The 24,320-nt window shown below is 40.7% G+C and overlaps 1 protein-coding gene and 1 long non-coding RNA gene across 3 annotated transcripts; both read left to right on the top strand.

Moving 5' to 3' along the window:
* The first annotated feature begins 783 nt into the window (after window positions 1-783).
* tgm5l (transglutaminase 5, like) lies at window positions 784-7,144 on the top strand. The gene is made up of 15 exons (XM_076267693.1): window positions 784-862; window positions 1,103-1,282; window positions 1,471-1,710; window positions 1,974-2,092; window positions 2,298-2,426; window positions 2,734-2,911; window positions 3,081-3,216; window positions 3,313-3,416; window positions 4,020-4,259; window positions 4,542-4,604; window positions 4,731-4,763; window positions 4,871-5,080; window positions 5,462-5,619; window positions 5,801-5,937; window positions 6,569-7,144. Exons 1-15 carry the CDS (start codon window positions 856-858, stop codon window positions 6,717-6,719), a joined length of 2,085 nt encoding a protein of 694 aa, XP_076123808.1. The 5' UTR covers window positions 784-855; the 3' UTR covers window positions 6,720-7,144.
* An 11,778-nt stretch (window positions 7,145-18,922) lies between these two features.
* LOC143103851 (uncharacterized) lies at window positions 18,923-22,099 on the top strand. 2 transcript variants are annotated; one of them, XR_012982950.1, is made up of 10 exons: window positions 18,923-19,511; window positions 19,842-19,969; window positions 20,113-20,193; window positions 20,467-20,574; window positions 20,744-20,779; window positions 20,850-20,891; window positions 20,990-21,154; window positions 21,248-21,340; window positions 21,462-21,530; window positions 21,632-22,099. It is a non-coding gene; the product is annotated as an uncharacterized LOC143103851 (long non-coding RNA). The 2 variants fall into 2 exon arrangements; XR_012982949.1 differs by having other exon boundaries at window positions 20,442-20,574.
* The last annotated feature ends 2,221 nt before the right edge of the window (window positions 22,100-24,320 follow it).

Genomic DNA, 24,320 nt, shown 5'->3' with positions numbered 1-24,320 from the left:
AATCAGTATTTGCCAGGTGTATGAATAATTTTGTTCTTAACTGTATATACATACATACATGCATACATACAGACATACATGCATATGATACAATATGCTGATATTGTATGGTGGGAGGGTTGTGTGCACCTGGTGGATTGGGCCTGTTGAGAGGGTGGATTATTAAATATATTGGGAACAGAGATATATTTTTATATATTTGTTTGTTTATTTGGATTTATGTATGTCTCTCTGTCTATAGTTGTTGTGGTATGTATAGTCACTGGGGTGGGAGGTGTATTAATTTGACAACACAACGCTGTGTTTTTCACTAATTGTCTTATTAATGCTTCCAATCATATATCTAGTCAGGTGACCATCTGAAAGGTACATTTGTACTCTGTGTTTTTTTATATCTGGTTTATGTCTGAGGAAAGACATGGCCCGAACACCATTCAATAAAATATTTCTTGGGAGCTAAGTTTTGTGTACAGACTTTATTGTTATTGCTATGGCTTTTGCTTTGATCCAGCACCCTAAGCTTTTAGTACTTGGATGTGTGTGCCTTTCAATCCACATTCCCACAGATGTTTATTTTTTGGCCCATTTCCATCCTGCGGTTACTATGACATCCTGACTTGCATGACTTCAACTACGTTCTCTTGTGCCTCACCTAATTGCGAAATCGGCCAGACCTGGATGGTGTATAGATGGCAATGTCACTGAAACAAGAATGTCAACATTTCGTCCCCTCCTTCCACACCATGTGTGAACCCCTCCTGTCAGGGTGTGGCCGATAGAAAGTGCCTAAATACAGGACAGTGGCAGCAACACCACCACAAACAGCAACCTGCTCACACAGCACAAAGAGATCTGATGGAAGGTAGGTGGTTTGGGGTTTTGTACGGGAGATTAGGATTTGTTCTACACCACAGAACCACAGAAATTAGGGCTTTAGCACATAAGTGCCTCGTTGGTTTCCGTCTCATGCTTTAATTTAGTCCAGTCGTTTATTTTCACCTCATTTGTCCTTGTTCTTGTATTGTTAAATATCACTGAAACATGAAAACTCTTGCTGGAGTGGAAACCTAATTTGCATGTTTTCCTTTTTCTCCTTGTGCAGATTTGACGATTCAGTATGTTAACTGGGACAAGGAGGAGAACCTGGAGAGCCACAGAACGGAGGGTCTGGATGGAGAGTCCCTGGTGGTGAGAAGGGGACAGCCCTTCAAAGTCAGTCTGAAGCTGGGGGGCGGAGGCTACGACCCAGCCAAACACAGACTCTTCTTTAAAATTCTATTAGGTGTGCTACTGCTCTGTCATGCTATGTCAGTCTCTCTCTCTCTCTCTCTCTCTCTCTCTCTCTCTCTCTCTCTCTCTCTCTCTCTCTCTCTCTCTCTCTCTCTCTCTCTCTCTCTCTCTCTCTCTCTCTCTCTCTCTGTGTGTGTGTCTGAGTATACAGCACCTTATTACCTGTCTCTCCCTCCTCAGGCAACCTGTATGTCCAGATCCCTGTCGCGTTCTCCAAGCAGTTAGCGCGCCCTGACTGGGCTGCCTACTTCCAGGCTGATAGCTTGGCATCCGACCCTCAGAACATGTCCGTGTACCTGTGCACCCCTGCCTCCGCCCCCGTGGGCATATACCAGCTCCAGCTGCACATGCTCTCCCCGTACTATCACAGGGTCTACAAGGTGGGCTCGTTCACCCTGCTCTGCAACCCATGGCTCAAAGGTGAGCTCGGAAACCGCTGGATATTAGTGGTTAACTGTGCTTAATATACTTAGAGGGTTTTTTGCACAGTAAAGACAAATGTTACATGTTGTAGTAATTGTCATGTGGATATGGTTTTCCCTTTTGTTTGGTGGTATAGATGGTTTAAAATGAATGTGACTGGTAAAGAAAAGTGCCTAACATCTGGAGGTTTTGCAATTGCCCCAGTCACCAGTGTTTAAAGGTTCGACAAGTTAATGTAACCTATGTTGTGTCTTTTACAGAGGATTCTGTGTATATGCCCTTGGAGAGACAGAGAGAGGAATATGTCCAGAATGACTTTGGTTTGTTGTATATGGGCACGCCCAGCAACAATGCGGCCAGACCATGGTCTTTTGACCAGGTGAGACATTCCCCTCTGTCTTGCATTGTGCATTATTCATCACGCATCATTGAGATTTTGAGTTTCTTTTCTATCGTTGACGTTTGAGCTGCATTGTTCTGTCAAGTCCCATGTATACTCTGAATCAAATACTCACCTCCCTGATTGCCATTTCATCAGTTCAAGTCACACTCTGATCATGTGCGTTTGTCTGTCTGTGTTTTAGTACGAGGCAGACATCTTACAAATCTGCATGAAGCTTCTTGAAGTAAGCCCTCAGCACCAAAAGGACTGGAAGGCTGATTACCTGAGCCGCGGTGACCCGGTCTACATCGGCCGAGTGGTGTCTGCCATGGTGAGCGTGCCATCTGTGTCTTACCTCCATCTCATAGCACTGCTACTCCAATCGAATGCTGCTAACACATCACGGATCTGAGTGTCCATGGGGACCTGGATTTGATTCGGACCCAAAGACATTTCCCAATTCCACTCTCCCATCTCTCTCACCCATTCAAATCCTGTCTCCACTTCTCCACTGTCTACAGTTTCCATAAAACATTCTTAATTGTTTTTTTTTTTTAAAACAAGTAAAAACTTCTGCATTCATAAAGTATTCTTGATAGCATTCCATTCTTAATTGCATTTACCTTCTATGTTTTCAGATTAATTCCCAGGATGACCAGGGAGTCCTGATGGGCAGATGGTCAGGGAGCTACAGTGATGGTGTCCACCCAACCAAGTGGACAGGGAGTGGGGACATTCTGAAGCAGTGGGCTGCGTCAAACTGTAGTCCGGTTAAATATGGCCAGTGCTGGGTCTTTGCTGGAGTCATGTGTACTGGTAAGACATGGCCTGTTCCTCCATGATGATCTTTGTATCCACATGAGAAGAATTATGTTAATATCCTGCTATGTGAAAAAAACTAACATACAATACAATTTCCTGCGTAGATATACTGTAACTACATTGTTATGAGTTTGGAATATGAACGGTTGGTTTTTGCTTACAGTTATGAGGGTGTTGGGGATTCCTTGTCGCGTAATCACCAACTTCAACTCGGCCCACGACACCAACGCTAACCTGGTGATTGAGGAGTATTACTCCGTCATGGGGGAGAAGCTGCCTCGCAGCAACGACAGCATCTGGTGAGTTCTCCTCAACCACAGTGCGCGCTCTTACACACCATGCCACACCAGTATTCCTTTTGTTCAAAACGCCATCTTGTCTTCATCCCATATCAGGAATTTCCACGTGTGGGTGGAAGGCTGGATGAGACGTAAGGATCTGGGAATGGCGTTTGATGGATGGCAGGTGCTAGATCCCACCCCTCAGGAGAGGAGTTCAGGTCAGAGGTCAAGCTTAGTTGTGTTTATCCATTGGATGCCATGAGTTCTGCATGACTGGCCCTGTTTGGACCTTTGATACTTGTGGTCATTTGTTCCTGGCGAAGCCTACTTATATTTGACAGATCTAAACAAATCCATATTGTCCCACATATTGTCTTTGGTTTGATCAATTATTTGATAGATGGTTTTATATTGGGGCGGTGGTAGTGTAGTGGTTAAGGAGCTGGGCTATCGTGCAGTAGCCTGAAAGTTGTCGGTTCAATTTCCGGCTTCCACCGTTGTGCCCTTGAGCAAGGCACTTAACCCCAAGTTGCTCCGGGGACAATGTGATCCCTTGTAATATAGCTGACATATGTAAGTCACTTTGGTCAAGAAGTGTCTGCTAAAATGTAATGTAAAATGTAATGATCTGCCTTTTAGATAGATTTGCAGCTAGATTATTCCATAAACCTTTTCTATTTATCTTGGAATTAATCCTTCATCTTAAATGTTTTCTTTTCATTACTCACCTGTGAACAGCTCAGTCATTCTTGTGAGGATGAAATATGTAAAAGAACACATCTGCCCGTCTTTACCTAAATTGATTTGGTTGTGTGTCACAGGTATATTTTGCTGCGGCCCAGCATCAGTGAAGGCGGTGCAGGACAAAGAGCTCAGCATGGTCTACGACGTCCCGTTCGTTTACGCCGAGATGAATGCCGAGGTGCACACCTTCATCGTGTCAGACAACAAGTCCTTCCAGGTGGACGTGGACACAGAGAGAGTGGGAGCGCTCATCTACACTAAGGCTATTGGTACCAATCAACCCCAGGACATCACAGCTGATTACAAAGCTCGGAAAGGTGAAAGAGAAGTGGCTCAGACACTAAAGACTTTATGATGTATTGCTGGCCAAAGAAAATGAGTTTATTCAGACAGAATATGTATTCATTGCAATCTGTAGTGATATATGATCACTTGAGTGGTACATAACTCAGTAGTTTATCATACACTTTCTTGTTCTTTATAGTTTATTGTCACCAAGCTTGTTACCCATTTTTTTGCGGTTAGCTTACCCAATCAAGAGTCGACTGAATGGTTTGCTTGAGAGCTTTATTAATGGCCTTACTCTTTGGTTTCCCCAGCCCCTGTACCATACTCTTTGGACGCTCCAGCCAATGGACCCACTACAATGTCAAGATCAGCTGGTAAGTTATTATATTGAACCGAAACATTATAAACCTGGAATAGAAAACATTGGGGGATGTCTCCTCAATATCAATAACAATCTCATTGGCTGCAGTGTATTTTACCATGTGGCTTCTCCCCTCTAGCTTTCGTACCAGAGCCTGCTGCCTTCAACAGAAGTAAGTTTGATTTTTTTATTCTGATTCACCACTGACTGCCACTTTGTACAGGTATACATACTAGAAAAAGGACGTCATTAAACCCCTGTCTCATGGTTGTGTCCCAGGACCCAGACAAGGTCTCGCAGTGTCCCTAAAGTTCCAGCATGTTCCAGCGGCGGGAGATGACATCTGCTTCGTGGTCGTGGTGGCCAACTTGGAAAACACAGCCAAAAGACTGAGACAGCACGTGAACGCCCAGGTCAAAGAATACAGCAACCTCCCAGGAGGCACCTTCTGGGAGGACCACAGGGTCATGCAGATCGGCCCTCTCCAAAGTAAGGGGCCACTCAGTCCTGCTCGCTGTCCTATCTCAACATTCCCTCTCCCATTCCTAATGGTTTTCACTCCGAAGACTAAACCTAACTGTCCTAACGGCGCCTTTAGTTACTTATGCAACATATGTGACATGTTTGGTTGTTTAGCTACGCCCAGACACACCCATATACAAGAGGTGTGCCATGTGTTTGATTGAATGGGGATGTTGTTTTGTAAAGACAGAAATATGTGTGTCGAAGCTCAGCCCATTAATGGCAGCATGAACAGCAATAAGTGGTTTGGTGCGCATTCCATGTAGCATAAGTGTATTTTGTGGATATGAATCTAATTATTCTACTTTGTTTGCATATATATTTACACTGTTCTGTTACAATCAACAGCTCTGCAGATAGCGCACCAGATACCCTATGAGACATGCGAGGTCCTCATTGGGGAGGACCTGGTCAATCTGGCTGTGGTGATTGAGGATATGGGGAGTCAGGAACGAGTGTTGGCCTATGACGAGTTCAACATTGGCAACCCTGAGATCCTCATAGAGGTACGGTGGCCTCACAGGGGACACTCAACACCAGAGCACCTTGCAAAATACAACAATGTATTGTCAACATTGCGAGAAAAAAAGAGTTGTGACCCCAAAAACACATGGTCACAGAATCAGAAAATAATTAAATTGCATGTATTTAAAAATGTAGAAGTTTAACATATGTCCCATTTGCCAGGTTCCAAATTCCCAGAAAGTGGTGCTGAAGAAAGAGCACCAGGCCCAGCTGACGTTCAAGAACCCGTTCAGAATGGCCATCGGTGGGGTGCTGACCATAGTCGGTGGCGGCCTGCTGGAGAACAAGATCAACATCAGGTGAGAAATTCACATCAACATGAAGGAATTCACTACTTCACACCATGTAACTGAGGTGTGCCTCAGTAAATATACAGAACAGAACTGTCCCAAGGTTATCATCACATAGTTATAATATGCCTTGTATTCAGTACCATGTAGGAGTGGCACAGATCAATGCATGTCTTTGTTGGGTGGAAAGTAGGGCAGTTCCTTGTTCGCTATTTATCCTGGCTGGAATGTCCACATTGTGTTTTGGACAAAGAATTGTTTTAAAGTTTGCCATTCCCCTGAAGCAAAAGCCATAAAATATATAAACTTTGCTGAGTTGCAACATCGGTAATTGTCTGACGTGAGTACAGTGGAAACAGTTGGAATGGGAACTATTCACAGAGATGAAGCTCTGATGGAAATGGAGATATGTGTAGACAGGAAGATCAGGTCCTTATTCGTTTCATTCCTTCCATGTAATGTTGGCATAGGATCAAATGTGTACAATATGACAGCATGCTGTTGAGATATTGAGGGAAGAATCAAAGGACAGATTCTCATTTTTAAGCCAAACTTAAAAATATACTCATTTATTCTATTGCTTGCACTTGGACGTAATGTTGTATGCTTTTTTCATGATGGCAAATGTTATATGTTGCAGGGTCCATCTCAATCCAGGTGAAACCATGCAGAAGACGATCACTTTCAGACCTAAGATGGCAGGAATCAAGATGCTCCATGCCAGCCTCGCCCTGTCCAACACGCCAGTTGTGGTCCGGGGCTTCCAAACTATTAGAGTCAAACCTATGTAAGGAGGCTCTTTTTGATCACAGCACTTTGCGGATCGCAAATGATTGAATCACCCCGGTACATCACAGTGTACGATTTTAATGATTATTTATTTCTATGGCTGTTTGTGTATTATTATAGAATAATGTGAGTATATCTCTCATTGTGACTGTATTTGGGTAAATGTTTTGAGAAGGTGCATTAGGAATGTTATCAAGTTATTTGCCATTAAGTATTAATTATGTTAAATCAAAGGTGAGGAAACCAGGAAGACTACAGGCACTTTGTATTGTTAAAGTTATTTATTTATTTTCAGATTTTTAAAGCATATGTATACGTATTTGTACCCAGTTAAACATACTCAGTTATAATGGTTATGGTTATGGTTATGGATTTAGCAGACGCCTTTGTCCAAAGCGATAATTAAATAAACATAAATATTGTCTAACATCATTGTATAATATGTGTTCACTAAATAACACTGCTTGAACATACCATAATTGCACGATTGCCAGAGTTGTCCCACTGACTCTGATGAAGCCCACAAAGCATCATAGGCTAGTTAAATAAAAGCATAAAGCATAAAGCATGGCTTCCTCGAGGGGGCACTGTGGTTCTTAAAATTAATCCACACTTATCTGTTCCATGAACTCAACTGCACTGACAGGCAAGTCCCAGAGTTCATACTAAGTTTATTACATCTACATGTATATCCTCTGAACATTTCATCGACAGCACACTTCAAAAGTGAATCAAAGACAGGTCGGGCTATAACATTCTATGGACAAATGTTAGTGCTGTTTAATATGCTCCACTGTGGCATTTTGTTAACACCCGTTTTGTTGACAATGGAAATAAATCAATATACAAAACACAAACAAACTTACTGAGAGCCAAATATGAGAAACAATGGAGATGCAGCCACTATTGGTGCTACCTTCGTTCATTGAGAATTGAGAGCAACCTTACAAAGTAATAGACCCTCTTTCATCTCATTGAACCTAAGTGCCAAGCCTGATTCTGGAGCGGCACTCGAGGCCGCACCGCCGCAGCAGCACACTCGGCTGCATCTAAGCCACAGCTCAGGGCGCAGGCTCGCCATCAAAGCGGGGCGAACTGCTGTGCGCTACTGGCAGCCGACTGGCTTTCTGTGAGGCAACCGTCCTCATAGGCAGCTGAGAGGGTATTATCCGTGGCCCTCCCTCAGGAGAGATGAACGCCGGCATGCATTAGAGGCGACCCTCCGTCGCGATCGATCGGCAGTAATGGAGGGCTAATGAGTGCAGAACAGCTCAATGGAGGACCGAGCATGCTTTCCTCGCCCCAGCCCAAAGTTTTCCAAACTTACTCGCCGAGGGAGTTCACAGAGCGATGGATAAGAGATTAATGGGTTGTGTGCGGGATAGAAGAAAGAGGATAGGGAAAGTGAGAAAGGGAGGGATACAGTGAGAGAGGAAGAGAGCCATTTGAGAGGGACCATGAGTCAGGAGAGATAGATAGATAGATAGATACAGGTCCGGGAAGGGTAATCGGGAGAATCGGGAGAATTCCCGGTGGGCCGCTTCACTTTTGGGCCGGTCGAGGAAAAAAATGTTGACATTTGTCACGTTAGTCTAACTTCTCTTAAAGTAGGCTACACATTCCGCATTCTGTGCATGGCACCGTTGCCTCTGCATGGGTTGTAGCCTACCGTGTGAGGGAGTTCTCCCCTCCCAAAAAGAGTTGGTTGGGTCCATATAGCCCGTCTTTTCCAAAAAAGTTTCTCAGATACGGATAGCCGGGCCGGCCCTACAGTAGCCATAAGCGTCAGGAAGGATGGATGGTAGAAAGAGGCCAGGAGGGACTGAAACGGCCAGGTAAATGCTGCTAAATGTGCCAAGCTTCTAGTTTAGGCCTACAGACAAAAGTGGCAACTGGTAAAGAGAGATAGCCTATAGGCAATGATTACTAGCAGTTATTGGGCTAATATTGGACGTTTGCAACGTTGTCAAGCTATTTGCAAGCAACATATTACATTTCTTAAAATATTAGCCTTTTGTATCCGATTCATAGACTTTGCAGTATGCAAATATTAATAACAAAACTGAAGTTTGATCTGTGTGCGGTAAAAATGGTAGCCTATGAGCAGCAGATCAACCAGTCAACCACTGAAAATGATCAGCCCGAAATTAGTGATGAGGAGGCCATGACTACAGGGACAAGTAGAGAGGATAAATTAAAGTTACTGTATTTAATGTAAGAAAGAGCCAAATATGTATGCTACACGATGAACCTATATGCCTTGTTTGCTTAGAAGAGGGTGTAGTAAAGGAGTAGGCTAAATCACCAAACAACAATATAGCCTACCCATGCAAAAAACATGTAGCCTAAACATTAGTTCAATATGCCTCTTTGTGGAAGCGTGGGATAGGCTACATTTCAAAGGCTTTCTTTCTTTCTGTCTTTCTTTCTTTCTGTTTTTGTTAACTTGTGGAATAGTGGAATATTTTTTGTTAACTTCTCAGTTGAAGTGAATTAATATAACCTTTACACATTTGTTGAACCATGGTACTAATAAAAACTACAGGATAGTAAGAGCTGAAATGTTGCTTCATTTATCCAATTTCCACCACTATGGAAAACGTGGGCCGGTCTTGGGCCAGAAACTCCCGGGCTGAAAAGTGGCCCCACTCCGGCCCTGGATAGATAGATACGTTATTCATCCCGAGGGAAATGTTAATACAAAAGTCTAGTATGTGATGCATTGACCATAAGGTGTGTGCAATGATGGTGCAAAAGTGAACAGTGCAGGGACTGAACAGTACAATAATTGTGCTTGTTATTAGGCTAAATATCAACTATCCTCCTGACTACCAAGAAAAAAAAATATCTCCAAATTCTTTTTTTTCTTAACTTCCCCAATAGTTTGGAAGACAATGAGCATACTGAAAACTTTTTTTTTTGAAAAAAAATGTTTTTATTTAAAAAATATAAAGTGTCCATTACAGTGGACTTCATGACACCGCACACTTAAAACTGAATCAAAAATAAGTAAAAAAGAGAAAAAAATGGAGGTAATAACTACAAATGTCCACTGCGGAGGACAATTGTTTAACACTCTCCTATGATGGTAAAACATTGTTACATTACTTCAGAAAATTATTTTAAGTGTTTTTAAGAGATTCATCGAAAAAACAACAACAACATTTTAAATGTTAAATGCTCAACTAACTTGATTAAGCACTTACTGTTTTTCTTTCCATAAAATGTCCTTTTGGTGAGGGCCACCATTTTCTTTGAAGAGGAAGAGGAAGTTCCTAAAACCCCACCCCCATACATGTGATACCATTTAAAAGCCCTAAATGTCCTCTTTAGAGAACAAAAGGAATTAGCTCAATAGAATGTATGGTGTGGGAGATATTCTGGTTTATAAAGGTCCTCTAGAGAGGACAAAATTTAACTGCTGGTAGTCAGGAGGCTATGACTATGAAAAGACAAGAATGTAAACATAATAGAATCGCTTAACAACCAGGAAAAATAATATAATTTTAGAACAATATAGAAAAGGGAATACGTTATAAGTGTAGTCTAGATGACCAGATTGTGTAGAAGGGCTAATGTAGTAAATCAGTCAGGTAGACAGCTGTCAAACTGATATGGTAGGGGCTGAGGTAGACAGGCTCATGCTGAAAAGTCTATTTCTTCCCTCCCCTTTTGTGTGGAATTGAAAAGTTGGATGGCCTTAGGGACAAAGGACCTCCTCAACCTGTCTGTTGAGCATGACAGTGACAGAAGTCTGCCTTTGAACATGCTCCTCTGTTTATTGAGCGTACTGCGTAGTGGGTGGCGGTCACTGTCCATGATCGCCAGCATCCTCATGGTCCGTTTCTCTGCAGAAATGATGTTGCAGCTTTTGTACATGTAAGGAGCAGCCTGAAGGGGAAACAGTGTGTGTGTGTGTGTGTGTGTGTGTGTGTGTGTGTGAGAGAGAGAGAGAGAGAGAGAGAGAGAGAGAGAGAGATTGATTGTGTGTCTGTGCAGATACTGTATGATGGGCATTTACTGTCACTTGCTTTTGAATCTGAGCTACAGTACAATAGCCTACGCCTGCGCCCCAGTGAGCACCATTGAAGCAATCGTGCGTGGGTGTGTTTCTGTCTGCCTTTTTTGTTGTGTGCGCGCGCGCGTGTTTGCTAAAGTATTCCCTGGTGTCACATTGTGCTGCGACATGCAGCCAGCTGCAGTCGACAGCCGCGTTATCCCAGCCGGATTCCAGACGAGCAAAAGAAGAAGCAGCCAAATGCATACTAAACATCAGGCAGGGCGCTCTGACTGACTCACTGCTCCGACTAGCTGCGCCAATCTTTAATTATTAACACGCATTTTCTCTCCTAGCGCTTCATTTGTGCTGAGTTATTGAAGAGAGACACAGACATGAAACGGAGACGGTGAAAGAAAGCCGATAGGTTTAGCAAACTTTTCTCTCAACAAGGGAGTTAGTGAGTCAAACTTCTCGCGACAGTGTCGCTATCATTTAAATGGTAGACTACAGTCATGCAAATAGAACACGGTTAGACACATTAATAGAAGTTGGACACGTTTTGTTTGCATCAATGAAAGCTTTTGGTTTACAACCACCATTCCAAATTCATGGGTTTCATCAGGTCCCTTTCCACAGGTGTGTAAAATTAACCAAGCACATAGATTACGAATGCAGACGGCATGGTGCTTGATTAATACACCTGTGGAAAGGGACCTGATGAAACCCATGAATCGAGAATGTTGGAATCAATTTGGTGTATTACCCCTACTTTTGATGAATGACTGAACCAGGGCCATTTCTAGCCTAGCCTACTTCATTTGGGTGGGCTGGTAGAAATTTTGGGTGGGCAACATAGCAAAGCGGTCAGATTGGATCAAAATGGACATAAACACAAAACACAAACACAAAAATAAATCGGTAGGCCTACTCAGATCCGGTCTAAGCCCTGATGGCCCTAAGCAGAATTTGATTTGGGGGCCCCCTACCACCTTATCACCACTAGTAATATTGAATATTGTCAGTGCTGGCGATTATATACAGTAGGCCTATATAGCCTATATGTATATTATAATATTGTATTCATTGTAGTTCATATTGGAGTTCATATAATTACAATAGCCTAAAATATTTTGGCATTTAAATATTTCATATTTATTCATATTTTACTTTTTTAACACCTACCTTTAATGTCTTGATGTATTAGTGGTGCCTTAGTCTAATCAGTTTAAGACGGAGAGTAACTTGTGTCTGTAGCAAGGGAATAGACGAACATTCGGAAGGCGTACCCTCTATGGGAAGCTCTGAGGCTAATAAGGCTTCACCTGGAGTTAGCATTCCATTCACCCCCATTCATTTTGGCATCTCTTTGACAACGAATAACTTTACATCTGAAGCATTTTAAGCTTTTATATGAACCATTTCTATATCTAGAGAAAAACAACATTGTGTGACTGGCATCATAACCTTGTATCTCACTTTACAGCTCCGTAATAAACTTTTTTGAAAACCAATGTTAAAATTATGTCATGAGCACTTTTAGTCACACATGAGAGAAGTAACCTATTTTCTGGATAAGAAACTGAAGGCAGTCTAAGGGAAAGTCCATGGGTAAGCTATTTAGGAAAGCACTGAGGGAACAAACAATTAAATTATATTTTGTTGGGTTGGCACTATGTCAGAACAGATCACCTATCAAAAGCTGCACTCTCGGATCAGACTGCACGTTTTCTTAGCACCTCAATAATATAACTCTCACTAACTTGATGCAAGGGAGAAGCGTATAGTTGTAGTCCGGCTTTGGGTCTATCTAATGTGAGTTGCTGCAGCCAAAAGCCAGGCAGGGGCAGTATTTAAAACTAGATGTACCGCATAGCGGTACAAAATATGACCGCCGCTCAGTCCTGCATGTACATCCGTTCCGCGAAAATAAATCACACTTCAATTTGTCTCCATATTTTACTCCATCCCCCACTCTTGAAACTTTTGTGTATGCTTGTTTGGCATCATAGATATATACACTAGATGTCGCCTTGACTACTGCTGTTCATTGGAACAAATGCGTCAATCGAGACGCCATCTTGCTTCAGTGATCCACTCCTCTATAATGCATTAGCGTCAATCTGGGCAAAGATCTAGCGAAAATAAAATCACCATAAATCGTCAAAATCTCAAGCAATTATCTAGTTTTTTGGGTTGTTCCAACTGACAGGCATGTATTTATCGTTGAGTCTAGAGAAAACTAAGCTTAAGACGATAATAAAGATACATTTTACCCGTCTAGCCCCATAGACTCCCATTCATTCTGCACTAGCTAGCGGCGGCCCCTAGAGGAACAATGAGTAAACTGCAACCAGGTTCGATACAATGAAAGTAAACAGGCTCTTCGTAGACAGGCTCTGGTTGAGGCCACATACCCCTCGTCTCGTTTACTCATGTAAGTTGTAATCTCACCAGAAGTTGCTGTAGATCTGTAGAACATTTACCTCTGCTACTACATAGGCTACGCCAGTCGTTACTTTTATAATCATGGGTCAGTGCCATGGGCAAACGAGATGTAGCTGAATTCATAAATGACAAAGCCATGAGAAAGGTGATTTTCTTACGTTTCAACAACAAAGAAGCCGATCTGCCATCATTGTGAGAAGTTCCCAAATTTGTCGCTAATCGCTAAAAAGGTTTTCTATCGCTGGGGATGGCCAAACGTCGCTAAATAGGTAACGCTGACAATACAGGAGAACTAGTTTAGCGCTTCAGATCCCTGTACCAAGATGGCGGCGGTGTTGACGCATGCTGAGAAGCAGAAGGCGACATCTAGTGTATATATCTATGGTTTGGCATGCCTGAGTGTGTGTGTGCGGCTGCACAGAAAGTAGCCTACTGGTGCTGAAAAGGTGAATAGATTGTAGAATAGCCAAAGAAGATGTAGCATTGTTATAAAACCTTTAAAATCTCTAAACAATCACAAGTAGGGCAGTTCATCACAGTTCATCCATTGCAACTGTATTGATGAAAGGTCACTTACACCTGTAGGCTACATTGTATTTGGGAAAAGCAAAAGGTATCAGCATAATGTTATTTATTTATTTATTTATTTATAAACAAAAACATCTCTGTCAGTTCCATGCCGTTTTCAACAGCTTTCAAAAACAAAGGTCATTTTTGGATGGATGGATTTTTTTGTGAATGTTTCTTCTTCTACATAAGATTTTAGTCATCTTTAGTTCATGTAATACTTTATTGTCAATGCACAAATTAAGTAACAGTAGTCTGAAACGTTATTGTTAATGCACAAATTAAAGGAGAATTCCGGTGTGATTTTGACCTAAAGTGTTTTGAAACATGATACCGAGTGTGAACGTATGTCTCATAGCCCATCTCGGCTTGTCCCCTGCACTCCGAAATCTGGCGCTAGTTAGCCGATGCTACCAACAAGGCGGTCAATGGTGGTGCCTCGGCATCGGCATAGGCATGCAAATAAATCACTGTTTTACACCATTTACGAGGCTCAATGTATCTCCACACTTCATTGGTAGACTTCCAAGGGCCCTGACATTTAAAACGAGACATTGAGAACTTTGAAAAAGCACTGGTAGTTTACTTACAAGACGATTTATACAGACAGTATCTTCTCGAAGTTTAGCGTTTGCAGCCATCTTGAATTTAGTCACGATAAGTCGAGCGACGAGTAAGAATGAACAGGTATGATAAGGGATCAGATTCCAAAAATAATTCCGTGGAAATGCATGGATTCCAGTTGCTGCTACTGGAGGAAACTGTAATCCATGCATTTCCACAGAATTATTTTTGGAATCTGATCCCTTATCATACCTGTTCATTCTTACTCGTCGCTCGACTTATCGTGACTAAATTCAAGATGGCTGCAAACGCTAAACTTCGAGAAGATACTGTCTGTATAAATCGTCTTGTAAGTAAACTACCAGTGCTTTTTCAAAGTTCTCAATGTCTCGTTTTAAATGTCAGGGCCCTTGGAAGTCTACCAATGAAGTGTGGAGATACATTGAGCCTCGTAAATGGTGTAAAACAGTGATTTATTTGCATGGCTATGCCGATGCCGAGGCACCACCATTGACCGCCTTGTTGGTAGCATCGGCTAACTAGCGCCAGATTTCGGAGTGCAGGGGACAAGCCGAGATGGGCTATGAGACATACGTTCACACTCGGTATCATGTTTCAAAACACTTTAGGTCAAAATCACACCGGAATTCTCCTTTAAGTAACAGTAGTCTGAAACGAAATGCTGTTTAACATCTAGTGGTGCAAATAACTGACATGTCCAAATGGGCCTAGATGAAATGCGTCGCTAGACTGTTCATACACATTTTAACGGGCCAAAGTTGAAGAGCTGTTGTCCGTTATTGTTCGTGCAAATATAGGCTGATTCATGTTCCCTTGCATTGTGTAACTGAGGTCCATGGCTAGTCTGGCTTTCACCAGACCAAGCTCAATCTTTTAAGAAATCAAAAAAAAAAATAGCGGGCAGATCAGGCTGGGTTCACCAAGCCTAGTCCATAGGCACCCGATATTGTTCACGCTCTGGCTATTCTAAATGCAAAAATGCATCAGGGAGTTATGACAAAACTGTAACTAACAAACTAGATCCTAATAGAAAGCTGTTAGCTTCCCTAAGCTACAGGTAGGCGTATAAGGTAGGCCTATTTACAACATAAATTGTCAATAGGCTATGCTGGCGACACAAATAAAATCTCCTTTGGAAACCAATGGCTTACGCCTTACAGTATCAAGCGGACTTAAACTGCCATATCGTGGCGAAAAGTTGTAATAAAATTCACGCAGCTCCATGAGTCAAGGAAAGCGCGAATGAAGTAGCCACTGGGTCATTCCGTGTCAAATCACCCAGTGGCTGGCAGGTCACCCTCTCCCAAAAAATCTGAAAAAACTCACAGGTGTTTGTAGACCAAACCTATGCATAAATCTTAAATAGTATATCTGTATCACTAATGGTTCCAAAACTACAGCCCTTTGAAGTTTCAAGTCATTTTAAGCATCGTGGTGAACAATCCTTTTTGTTCAACTTCCAACATTATTGGCTCTTTTGGTATTTCACACACATTAGTGAAACTATGTGAATAGAAGTACATTTTCCTGTTGAATTTAACAATCCAATCAAATCAGGTCTATCTTGTGTAATTCCCCCCTGAAAATGGCTATAAATTCATTATGTGAAAAAACATCACCACCTTTGAGGGCTTCTCATTCAAAAAGTATGTGACACAAATTCATCAGATTTTTTTCCCACTCATGTATGGATTATAAGGTCATGTCCATGCATTAACTTTGGTTGTTAACATTATCATATTGTCAGAGCATTTTTATTAAATTGGGCTTGATTTTCAAAAAGCCCGTTTTCATCTTCTCATTTCACCACGTGGACAGTTAACAGGATTTTTTTAAATTTTACCATATATCATTCTGTATGTGAGGATCATCTGCCCAAAATTTGGGCTTGTTGCTGAGTTTCTTCATTGAGATAAGATTTTTTACAAATATTGTCTATAAATCCACTGAATTTGTACTTTATCTGCAGTACCACATTGCACCACATGTGGTGCTCTTTTAATACAATGGAAGTCAATGGAAGAGTAAGAGAGTCACTTGTTTGCTGCACATATCCAATCTAAACACACAGTTTATGGTTCATATGGTTCAAGTAAAAAGGGGTTTCTAAAATTCTGTACATTGTCAGATGCATACAATACTAACGATTTATCATCTTTTTACAAATGCCTCTTGGATCCACGAGTCCTCAAACCTTGTTATGAATACTTGTGATGAAAACACACATGGTCATCTTCATCAAGTGAAATACCTTGATGAACTGAATTTTAGAAACCCATTGTTTCTTGAATATGTTCCTTTATGTCATTCATTTTCCAACTTCTTTCCCAGATCACATGGAGACGAAGCACTGATCTCCATATTGATGCTCTTTGTCTATGTATCAAAGAGGACTGCATCCCATGCATTTGACGATGGATATAGACTTTGCCTAACCAGTTGGCTAGTAATTATTAAAGTACTCACATAGGCACTGATAGGTTAAAGCTGGTGTAGAAAACTCATTACAAAGATGGTAATTATGCTAAATCCTCTTGCTGCATGTATGATGACCAGTCAGTCTTATGTGTGTATAATTTACTTGATCAGTTTATTTTCTCTAGATAAGATTTATGTATGAGTAGTATGTTGTTCATGTTGCAATAATTATTTGGACCAATTCAACTATGAACCATAAACTGTGTGTTTAGATTGGATATGTGCAGCAAACAAGTGACTCTCTTACGGCTCCCACACACAGCTGCGTTCCGTCAACGCATGCCAGTGGGTGTTCCCGACGGTAGCTATGCAAATGACTTGAAGTAAAACCGTAATGTGATTGGTTGGTGCCGTCCGTAGATTGGCTTGATTGGCCGGTGCCGTCTGTCGGTGCAGCAACAGCTGAACTCCTCAACGCGAGCGGCGGGAGAAACGCGACGCGACGGACCCACAATTCAGTTTGGCAACGGATCACGTGAGCCCATTTAAAGTGAATGGGATGCGTCTCCAGCAACGCGATGCACGCAGCTGTGTGTGGGAGCCGTTACTCTTCCATTGACTTCCATTGTATTAAAAGAGCACCACATGTGGTGCAAAGTGGTACTGCAGATCCAGTACAAATTCAGTTGATTTATAGACAATATTTAAAAAAAATCTTATCTCAATGAAGAAACTCAGCAACAAGCCCAAATTTTGGGCAGATGATCCTCACATACAGAATGATATATGGTAAATTTTAAAAAAATCCTGTTAACTGTCCACGTGGTGAAATGAGAAGATGAAAACAGGCTTTTTGAAAATCAGGCCTAATTTTAAAAAAAATACTCTGAAAATATGAAAATGATAACAACCAAAGTTAATGCATGGACAGGACCGTATAATACATATATGTGTAGGAAAAAAATCTGATGAATTTGTGTCACATACTTTCTGAATGAGAAGCCCTCAAAAGTGATGATGTCTTTTAACATTATGAATTTATAGCCATTTTCAGAGCTTTGCAGAGGGGAAAGTACACAAGATACGTCTGATCCGATTGGATTTTTTAATTCAACAGGAAAATGTACTTCTATTCACATAGTTTCACTAATGTGTGTGAAATACCAAAAGAGCCAATAATGCTGGAAGTTGAACAAAAAGGATTGTTCACCACAATGCTTAAAATGACTTGAAGTTTCAAAGGGCTGTAGTTTTGCAACGATTAGTTATCCAGATATACTATTTAAGATCTATGCATGGATTTGGTCTACAAACACCTGTAATTTTTTTCAGATTTTTTCGGAGAGGGTCACCTGCCAAATTGTGCTGAAATTGGGTGATTTCACACGGAATGACTCCACTTCTAAATGGGACCCACTACACAGTAGCTTAAGGTGTGTTGCTAAAGCAGCCATAATGAAATGAAGGTGTCATTGTTTGGATACTTCACACACACGTGCTTTTTAATTTCACAGACTACAACTACCAAGCTGGAATCAAAGCACATCGATTCCCCTCTCACACCCTGCACGCACTTAAAACAAAATAAACAGGCGTCTCAGTCTCACGCATGTATAGGCAAAACTGTATCAGACCCGGTGTAACGTTGGTAAATCTTCCATTGCACAGAATGATTTTTGTAGCACGTGCAACAAATGGCAGTCGAAAGATACAATTACAGTGCTGCTATCAATTTGCTTGGTATAACCGCATTTATAGTTTTCTACAAATGCAATCAATCAAATTGGCCTCCATCACTCAACCAACGCTAACGGTAACATTACCTAGGTCCTTAATTGATATTATAAGATTAACGTACCTGCAGTAAAAACCAAGCATGTCCGATAAACATCCTCAGATTTATTTCGGCTTCAAGAAGAAATGGGAATTACATTTCATGTGAACATCATCCTATCCTTATTAAACGTTCTCTGCGGTAAACTATAGTCCTTGTAGGAAGCGTCCATTATTCCAACCCACGTTTAACTTCCAACAAAACTAGATGTACCGCAGAGCGGTACAAAATATGACCGCCACCCAGTCCAGCACATTTTTTCCACAAAAATAAATCACGCTGAAAGGCCTATATGATTCTAACTGTCTCACTAAATTGCATTATCCACACTCAATTCTCACTGATATCTGCTACACTGTAAAAATTGGATAGTTCCTTGAAGAACCTCAATGTTACTCCAAGAACCCAGGGGCTCTTCTGAGAACTCAAACGTGCCTTGATGCTCTTAGAGGTCTCTGCAAGAACCTTAACGATTTTTCAGTATGAAAGGAGGTTCCTCAAAGAACCCAATTTAATCAAGGTTCCTGGAGGATCTCCAGCTGAGAGAATAATTTTCTTGAATTTATCTTTTACAGGCCTAGGCCTAACTGATTCAAAACATAGGCTAACCTAATCAGATAATATGATGCTAGGCCTGTGATAGGCTATGACAACAAAATAAGAGTTTTGATGAGTAATCGCCTATAGTTTGACTAGTGTTTAATTGCGCAAAAGATCTGAAGCATTCAGCTACTTGTGTGGTGTTTTGTTAATTGTGTGTAATTAACTATTTTGAAAAACTAGACGAGCATAGGCTAGGCCTACTGCCAATGCCAAAATAGCAGCAGAACACGGTCGGATAACTCGATGGGCAGACAGGTGTTGCTCGAGGCGATGACGCGCGTGTGGAATCTTCTTTAAAAATGGCAACAGAATTTGACAGTTGAGTCAACGTTACTACAGGAGGTGAGTGCAACATTTTGACAGCCCTATCAAGCTTTTTTAATGTTGACGTTTGTCAGAAACTATACCTTAAATGATACATATTCTACATATTAAATGGAAACGAGACGTTTTAACCATGACCTCATTATAGGCTAAAGGTAAGATCAACGTGTCACCGTTCGTGAACGTTAACCTTAACTTTTTGTTTAACATAACGTTAACGTTAGAGCTTAGCAGCCTTATTTAGCCTACCGTTAGTTTTTTAAGTTATAAGATAGCATTATGCCTTGGCTTGTATGCTATGCTTAAACTGAATGTTAGCCAAATATTTTGTCTATTTTACTCCTTCAGCACAGACTTTTCAACTTCCCGTGTTTCCAACTCTCCTGAAATGAAAGCTAACATTAATGGAGGAAGTCCAGACGTTCATACTGCTGCACACAGATTATACAGGTCCTATTTGATTCAATTTCTATGTGGTAACGTTAAGTGTGTAGCATGAGGTAGCCTACAGCTTTACTTACTGTTCTTCATTTGCATTCACGCAAAACAACAACCAGTCATTTAAATCATTAAGTCATTTAAAATATAGGCTACTCCATCTCTATGTTTAATTTCAAAGGTATCCAGTATCATGACATTTGTGCTGCTGCTGTATCTAAGCACCCTTTCCTCCGGGATCGCACAGGACCAGGATATGCATGTAAGTAGATTATTAAAGTAATAAACATACAGTTAGGCCTACTGGCTGTAGTGAGGGTCCTTTTTTAGGGCACCTAACAAGTAGGGATAATGGGATGGGATATTCCTGTAAGGGGTATTCAGGTTGTTGTAGTCTGCTCACTTACAGATGCAATTGAATCATGTATGCCTATGACACTCTTCACTTCTGTTGGTATGTTGCTTAACACCTGTATAAACCAGGCCATTGCATTTGAATTTTCCTATTAGGTTTATATAACCTTTCATATTATAGTTGGTTGGGAATGCTAAAAACAAATTCAAGAAGGAAAGAATCCCACTGAGCCTTCCTGAAATTGGAAACCATCGAGCAAAGTATGGGAAAAGGCAAAATTCATCACAGGCAAGTCACCTTTTCCTCACAAAGCAAAATACATCTGTATCTCAAGCAGAAGCTTTCAGAATTACACTTCACTGTGATCCTTATTGCAGTTTACTTTGATTCCAGGACAAAACTCAATCCAATGTGAGGGAAACCAGAAACCACACTTATTTTTTTTCTATTCACACAGATACCTGCTACCCAGGATGCAAACACTGTAGTTCAGGTATGGTGTGTGTGTGTGTGTGTGTGCGTGCGTGTGCATTTGTTCACTGATGATCTTTTTACACTGACAGGTTGTAGATGTTCTTGGTGATGAAAGCGTATTCAAATCCAATGTAAGTTTTCAGATGATGATTAAACACCATATATTACTACTTATTAAATTTCTTTAACCAAATTGACCTTTACTTTAAATTGAATGTAACATTTACAGGACAATAAGACAAAAATGAAGGAGGAGTGTTAAAAAGTAAACCCTGATCTAAATACGATTGAAAACAGAATAAGGAGAACAATCAGTGACAGAGTGGCATTTATTCAACGCCACTCCACACAGGAAATCCTTACTGAATACCCAGCTTTACACCACATTTGAACTGTGAGTTAACATTTGGCATTTAGTTCACTGCAAATTATTTTTCAGATTTTCTTCTGCCAAGCAAACATGTAATTTGTTCTTATCTTTTTAAAGGTTTTGTCTGAAATTCAGCACCTGCATAACATTGACCTAAGTACCAATCTGCACTAAATCAGGCCTGTGAGGAGACAACCTACAAATACAAAGGTATTAAGAAGTTTGATTTACACTTGATGTCATTACTGCTATAAAACTGTATGGAATTACATTACAATACAAGTATGTTATTACTGCTATAAGACTTATCCAGTATATTGTTCAAATTCAGGACTCTTTGCAGCAGAGCGGCCATATCTGTTTGGGGACAATCCTGACAGGCTCATACGTTGTGGATAAGGTAAGAGTACCAGTCATTTGACACTGTTAGAAACTTCCCCAGCCAATGGGCTTGAATATCACCAATCCCCATTCTAAATACTGTTATTCTGTACTTTTCAGATATCCAAGACACCCACACCTACCCTATGCATGAGAGGCAACCCCTTTGAGGAAGACACCACCATTACACTTTGCATGGACGGACAAGACGTCGTAACACCAGATGATGTGTTGATGGGCATTGGAGCATTGCTAGCAGTTTATTTAATTTTCAATATGGAATACCCAAAGGCCGTGAACAAGACATTGTTGTTTTTACAGTCTATGTGTGATATTAAGACAAAAGAAAAAATCAAGTCAATCATTTATTGACTATTTCATTTAGATTAGGAAGTTAATTGTGTTCTTGTTAATAGCATTGTTTAATAGATGTTTTCATTCATGCCTTCATCTATGTAGCCTGTGTATTATTTGTTTATTTATATATTTATTTATGTATCTATCTGTCCATCCTTTCATGTACAGTATTCCTAATATTTTGCCATTGACATGCTTTGACGCTTTTGATTAAATTCTTGCTTAAATACATCTGTTGTTTCATGTACATTTATCCCACATTCTAATAATGAAAATAATAATAACAATAAAGGTTAATACATTCTAATAATAATAATAATAATAATAATAATAATAAAGGTTAATAATAATGAAGGTTCTGTAATGAACTTCAAAAGGTTCCTCAAGCAACCTTTGAAAAGGTTCTTCAAAGAACCTTTCTTTAAAGGTTCTTCGAAGAACCTTTTGAGGTTCCCCCACAGTTTCAAATTGAAGAACCCCTAAAAGTTCCTCCAGGATCTTATAATTTTTACAGTGTAGACAACAAGTACCAAAACATGATTAGTTCATAGATTTCACATGTAAAATTCATTTTATACAACCCCACCTCCATCTTGCCTGTTCATAATTCTGAGAAATTCTTGAATTGTGTGCATGTACATGTTTATGTTATGTGTGTGGGTGTGTGTGTGTGTGTGTGTATGTGTGTGTGCGTGCTTGTGTGTGTGCCTGCGTATGTGCCTGTGCATGCAAGCGTACATATGTCTACTGTGTACGTATGTGTGATACGTATGATTACTGTGAATGTATGTGTGTGTGTGTGAAATGGGTTAACATGACCCCTGGAGGCAGAGGCGTATCAAGCTTTTTAAAAGTGTGGGGGTTGTGGGATAGGGAAGTGAAACAATCCGGCCAAATTATAAATAACTCCCTACAGGGACGTTGTAAGTATTTTCTGAGAGGGGTGCGGACTATATTGGCATGTATCCGGGAGTTTCTCCCCCGAAACTTTTTTGAAATTCTGATTGCTAAATAAATACACCATTTTAATGCAGTTTGGCAGGGACAGAACAAGCAGCGCCCCTCATATGTGTGGCTCATGTGACATGTAGGCCTACATGATCTACCTGCTATCACTTCACTATTTGACACTACCCTACATGGAGACATATCTCATGTTATAAATGAAGAAATCATTTCAGAAATTATGTTTTGTGCATATGGTTAGCAGGCTACAATAAATTGCCTAACAGACAACAGCCTAATTTCGAGGTATCACTGGACTATTAATATAATACCTATGTATAAATGTAAAGGACACAAAATAATGACAGAACTGTAAGCTCAAATTCAAAAACGTTTTAAGTCTACCCAAACATATGCAAAGGGAATATAAATAAATTGTGTTGCATATAGCCAGCTTAATTAATGTCAGTTTAAAGATTATGATTAGAAGTTTCTATGCTGTTTTCAATAATAGTTACAGGAAGCCGTTGTTGATTAAACGAGTGTTGTAGCCCACGTTACCTTTCACTTGCTGCAGGGACGCACACTTTGCATGAGCGCTCATACGCGTTCTTTGAGTTCTACATGCTGGAAATCCTAGTTCTCAGATGTAGAACTCAAATGTGTCTTGACGCCGCTGTTTGTAAAATCAAAATAAGATGTTCTAAATGGAACGCGATCGTATTTAAGACATTGAGATCTGTAGTAGGCTACATGTAGAACGACACACATTGACAGTGAAATGCCGCCGACGTTTGTAAGATCAATAAGATCAAATAAGATGTTCTAAATGGAACGCGATGTAAGCTGTTCAGATCTTTTCCAAGCGTCTTGGAGACGTATATGTGCTGGCCTGGATGTCTATATAGTTGATGACACCAAATTAATAAGAAGGCTATTTCTGATTTGGGAAACTTTTAGCCAATCTTCCTGCAAATTATCAGACGTGAAGCACCAGGCATAACTTAATTTCGCGGCTACGTGGACCAGTAAGCTAATTGTTGAGGAGGCCCATAGTTTGAGAAAAGCTGCAGATCATAGACAGAGAATAATGAGAACAGTAGCCAATGCCCTTGGTGCGCGCACCCCCGCTTTCACTTTGACTCGTGCATTTCTACATTGTGACAAAAACTGTCAGAGAGACAGTGAATTTTGGTTTACTAATAATGTGGTAACAATTATCATTTCAATTCTACCTCATATCTGATCACTGCAGACTTTATAATGCATACTCAAGCAGCCTTGAAAGACGCACACTTTGAATTTGATCAGAGCGGCTCGGGTTATTCACTGACGCTAACTTGATGTGATTGGCTGGATGACCGTTCAATCAAATCAACAGACTTATTTGTGTCTCTCTGTGTGTGCGTTATCAGAGCCCACCCTTATTAGACATACGGTTCCAACTCTTTACGTGAGTGTTTATTTCCATATTTTACTTTCGTTTTAATTTGACAAAAAGTGTGGG

This window comes from Alosa pseudoharengus, unplaced genomic scaffold, assembly GCF_046254945.1.
Source record: "Alosa pseudoharengus isolate Yale_2024_CS ecotype anadromous, Long Island Sound unplaced genomic scaffold, YU_APseudo_1.1 YU_APseudo_1.1_scf_5, whole genome shotgun sequence".
Classification (NCBI taxonomy): domain Eukaryota; kingdom Metazoa; phylum Chordata; class Actinopteri; order Clupeiformes; family Clupeidae; genus Alosa; species Alosa pseudoharengus.
This window is presented reverse-complemented; position numbering and strand designations above follow the sequence as displayed.

What these genes read in the sequence shown, in the direction of transcription:
- tgm5l (XM_076267693.1), top strand. An exon ending in TGCTGGAGTCATGTGTACTG is followed by an intron (nt 2,912 to 3,080) that starts GTAAGACATGGC and finishes TTTTGCTTACAG; the next exon opens with TTATGAGGGTGTTGGGGATT. An exon ending in ACCCTGAGATCCTCATAGAG is followed by an intron (nt 5,620 to 5,800) that starts GTACGGTGGCCT and finishes CCCATTTGCCAG; the next exon opens with GTTCCAAATTCCCAGAAAGT.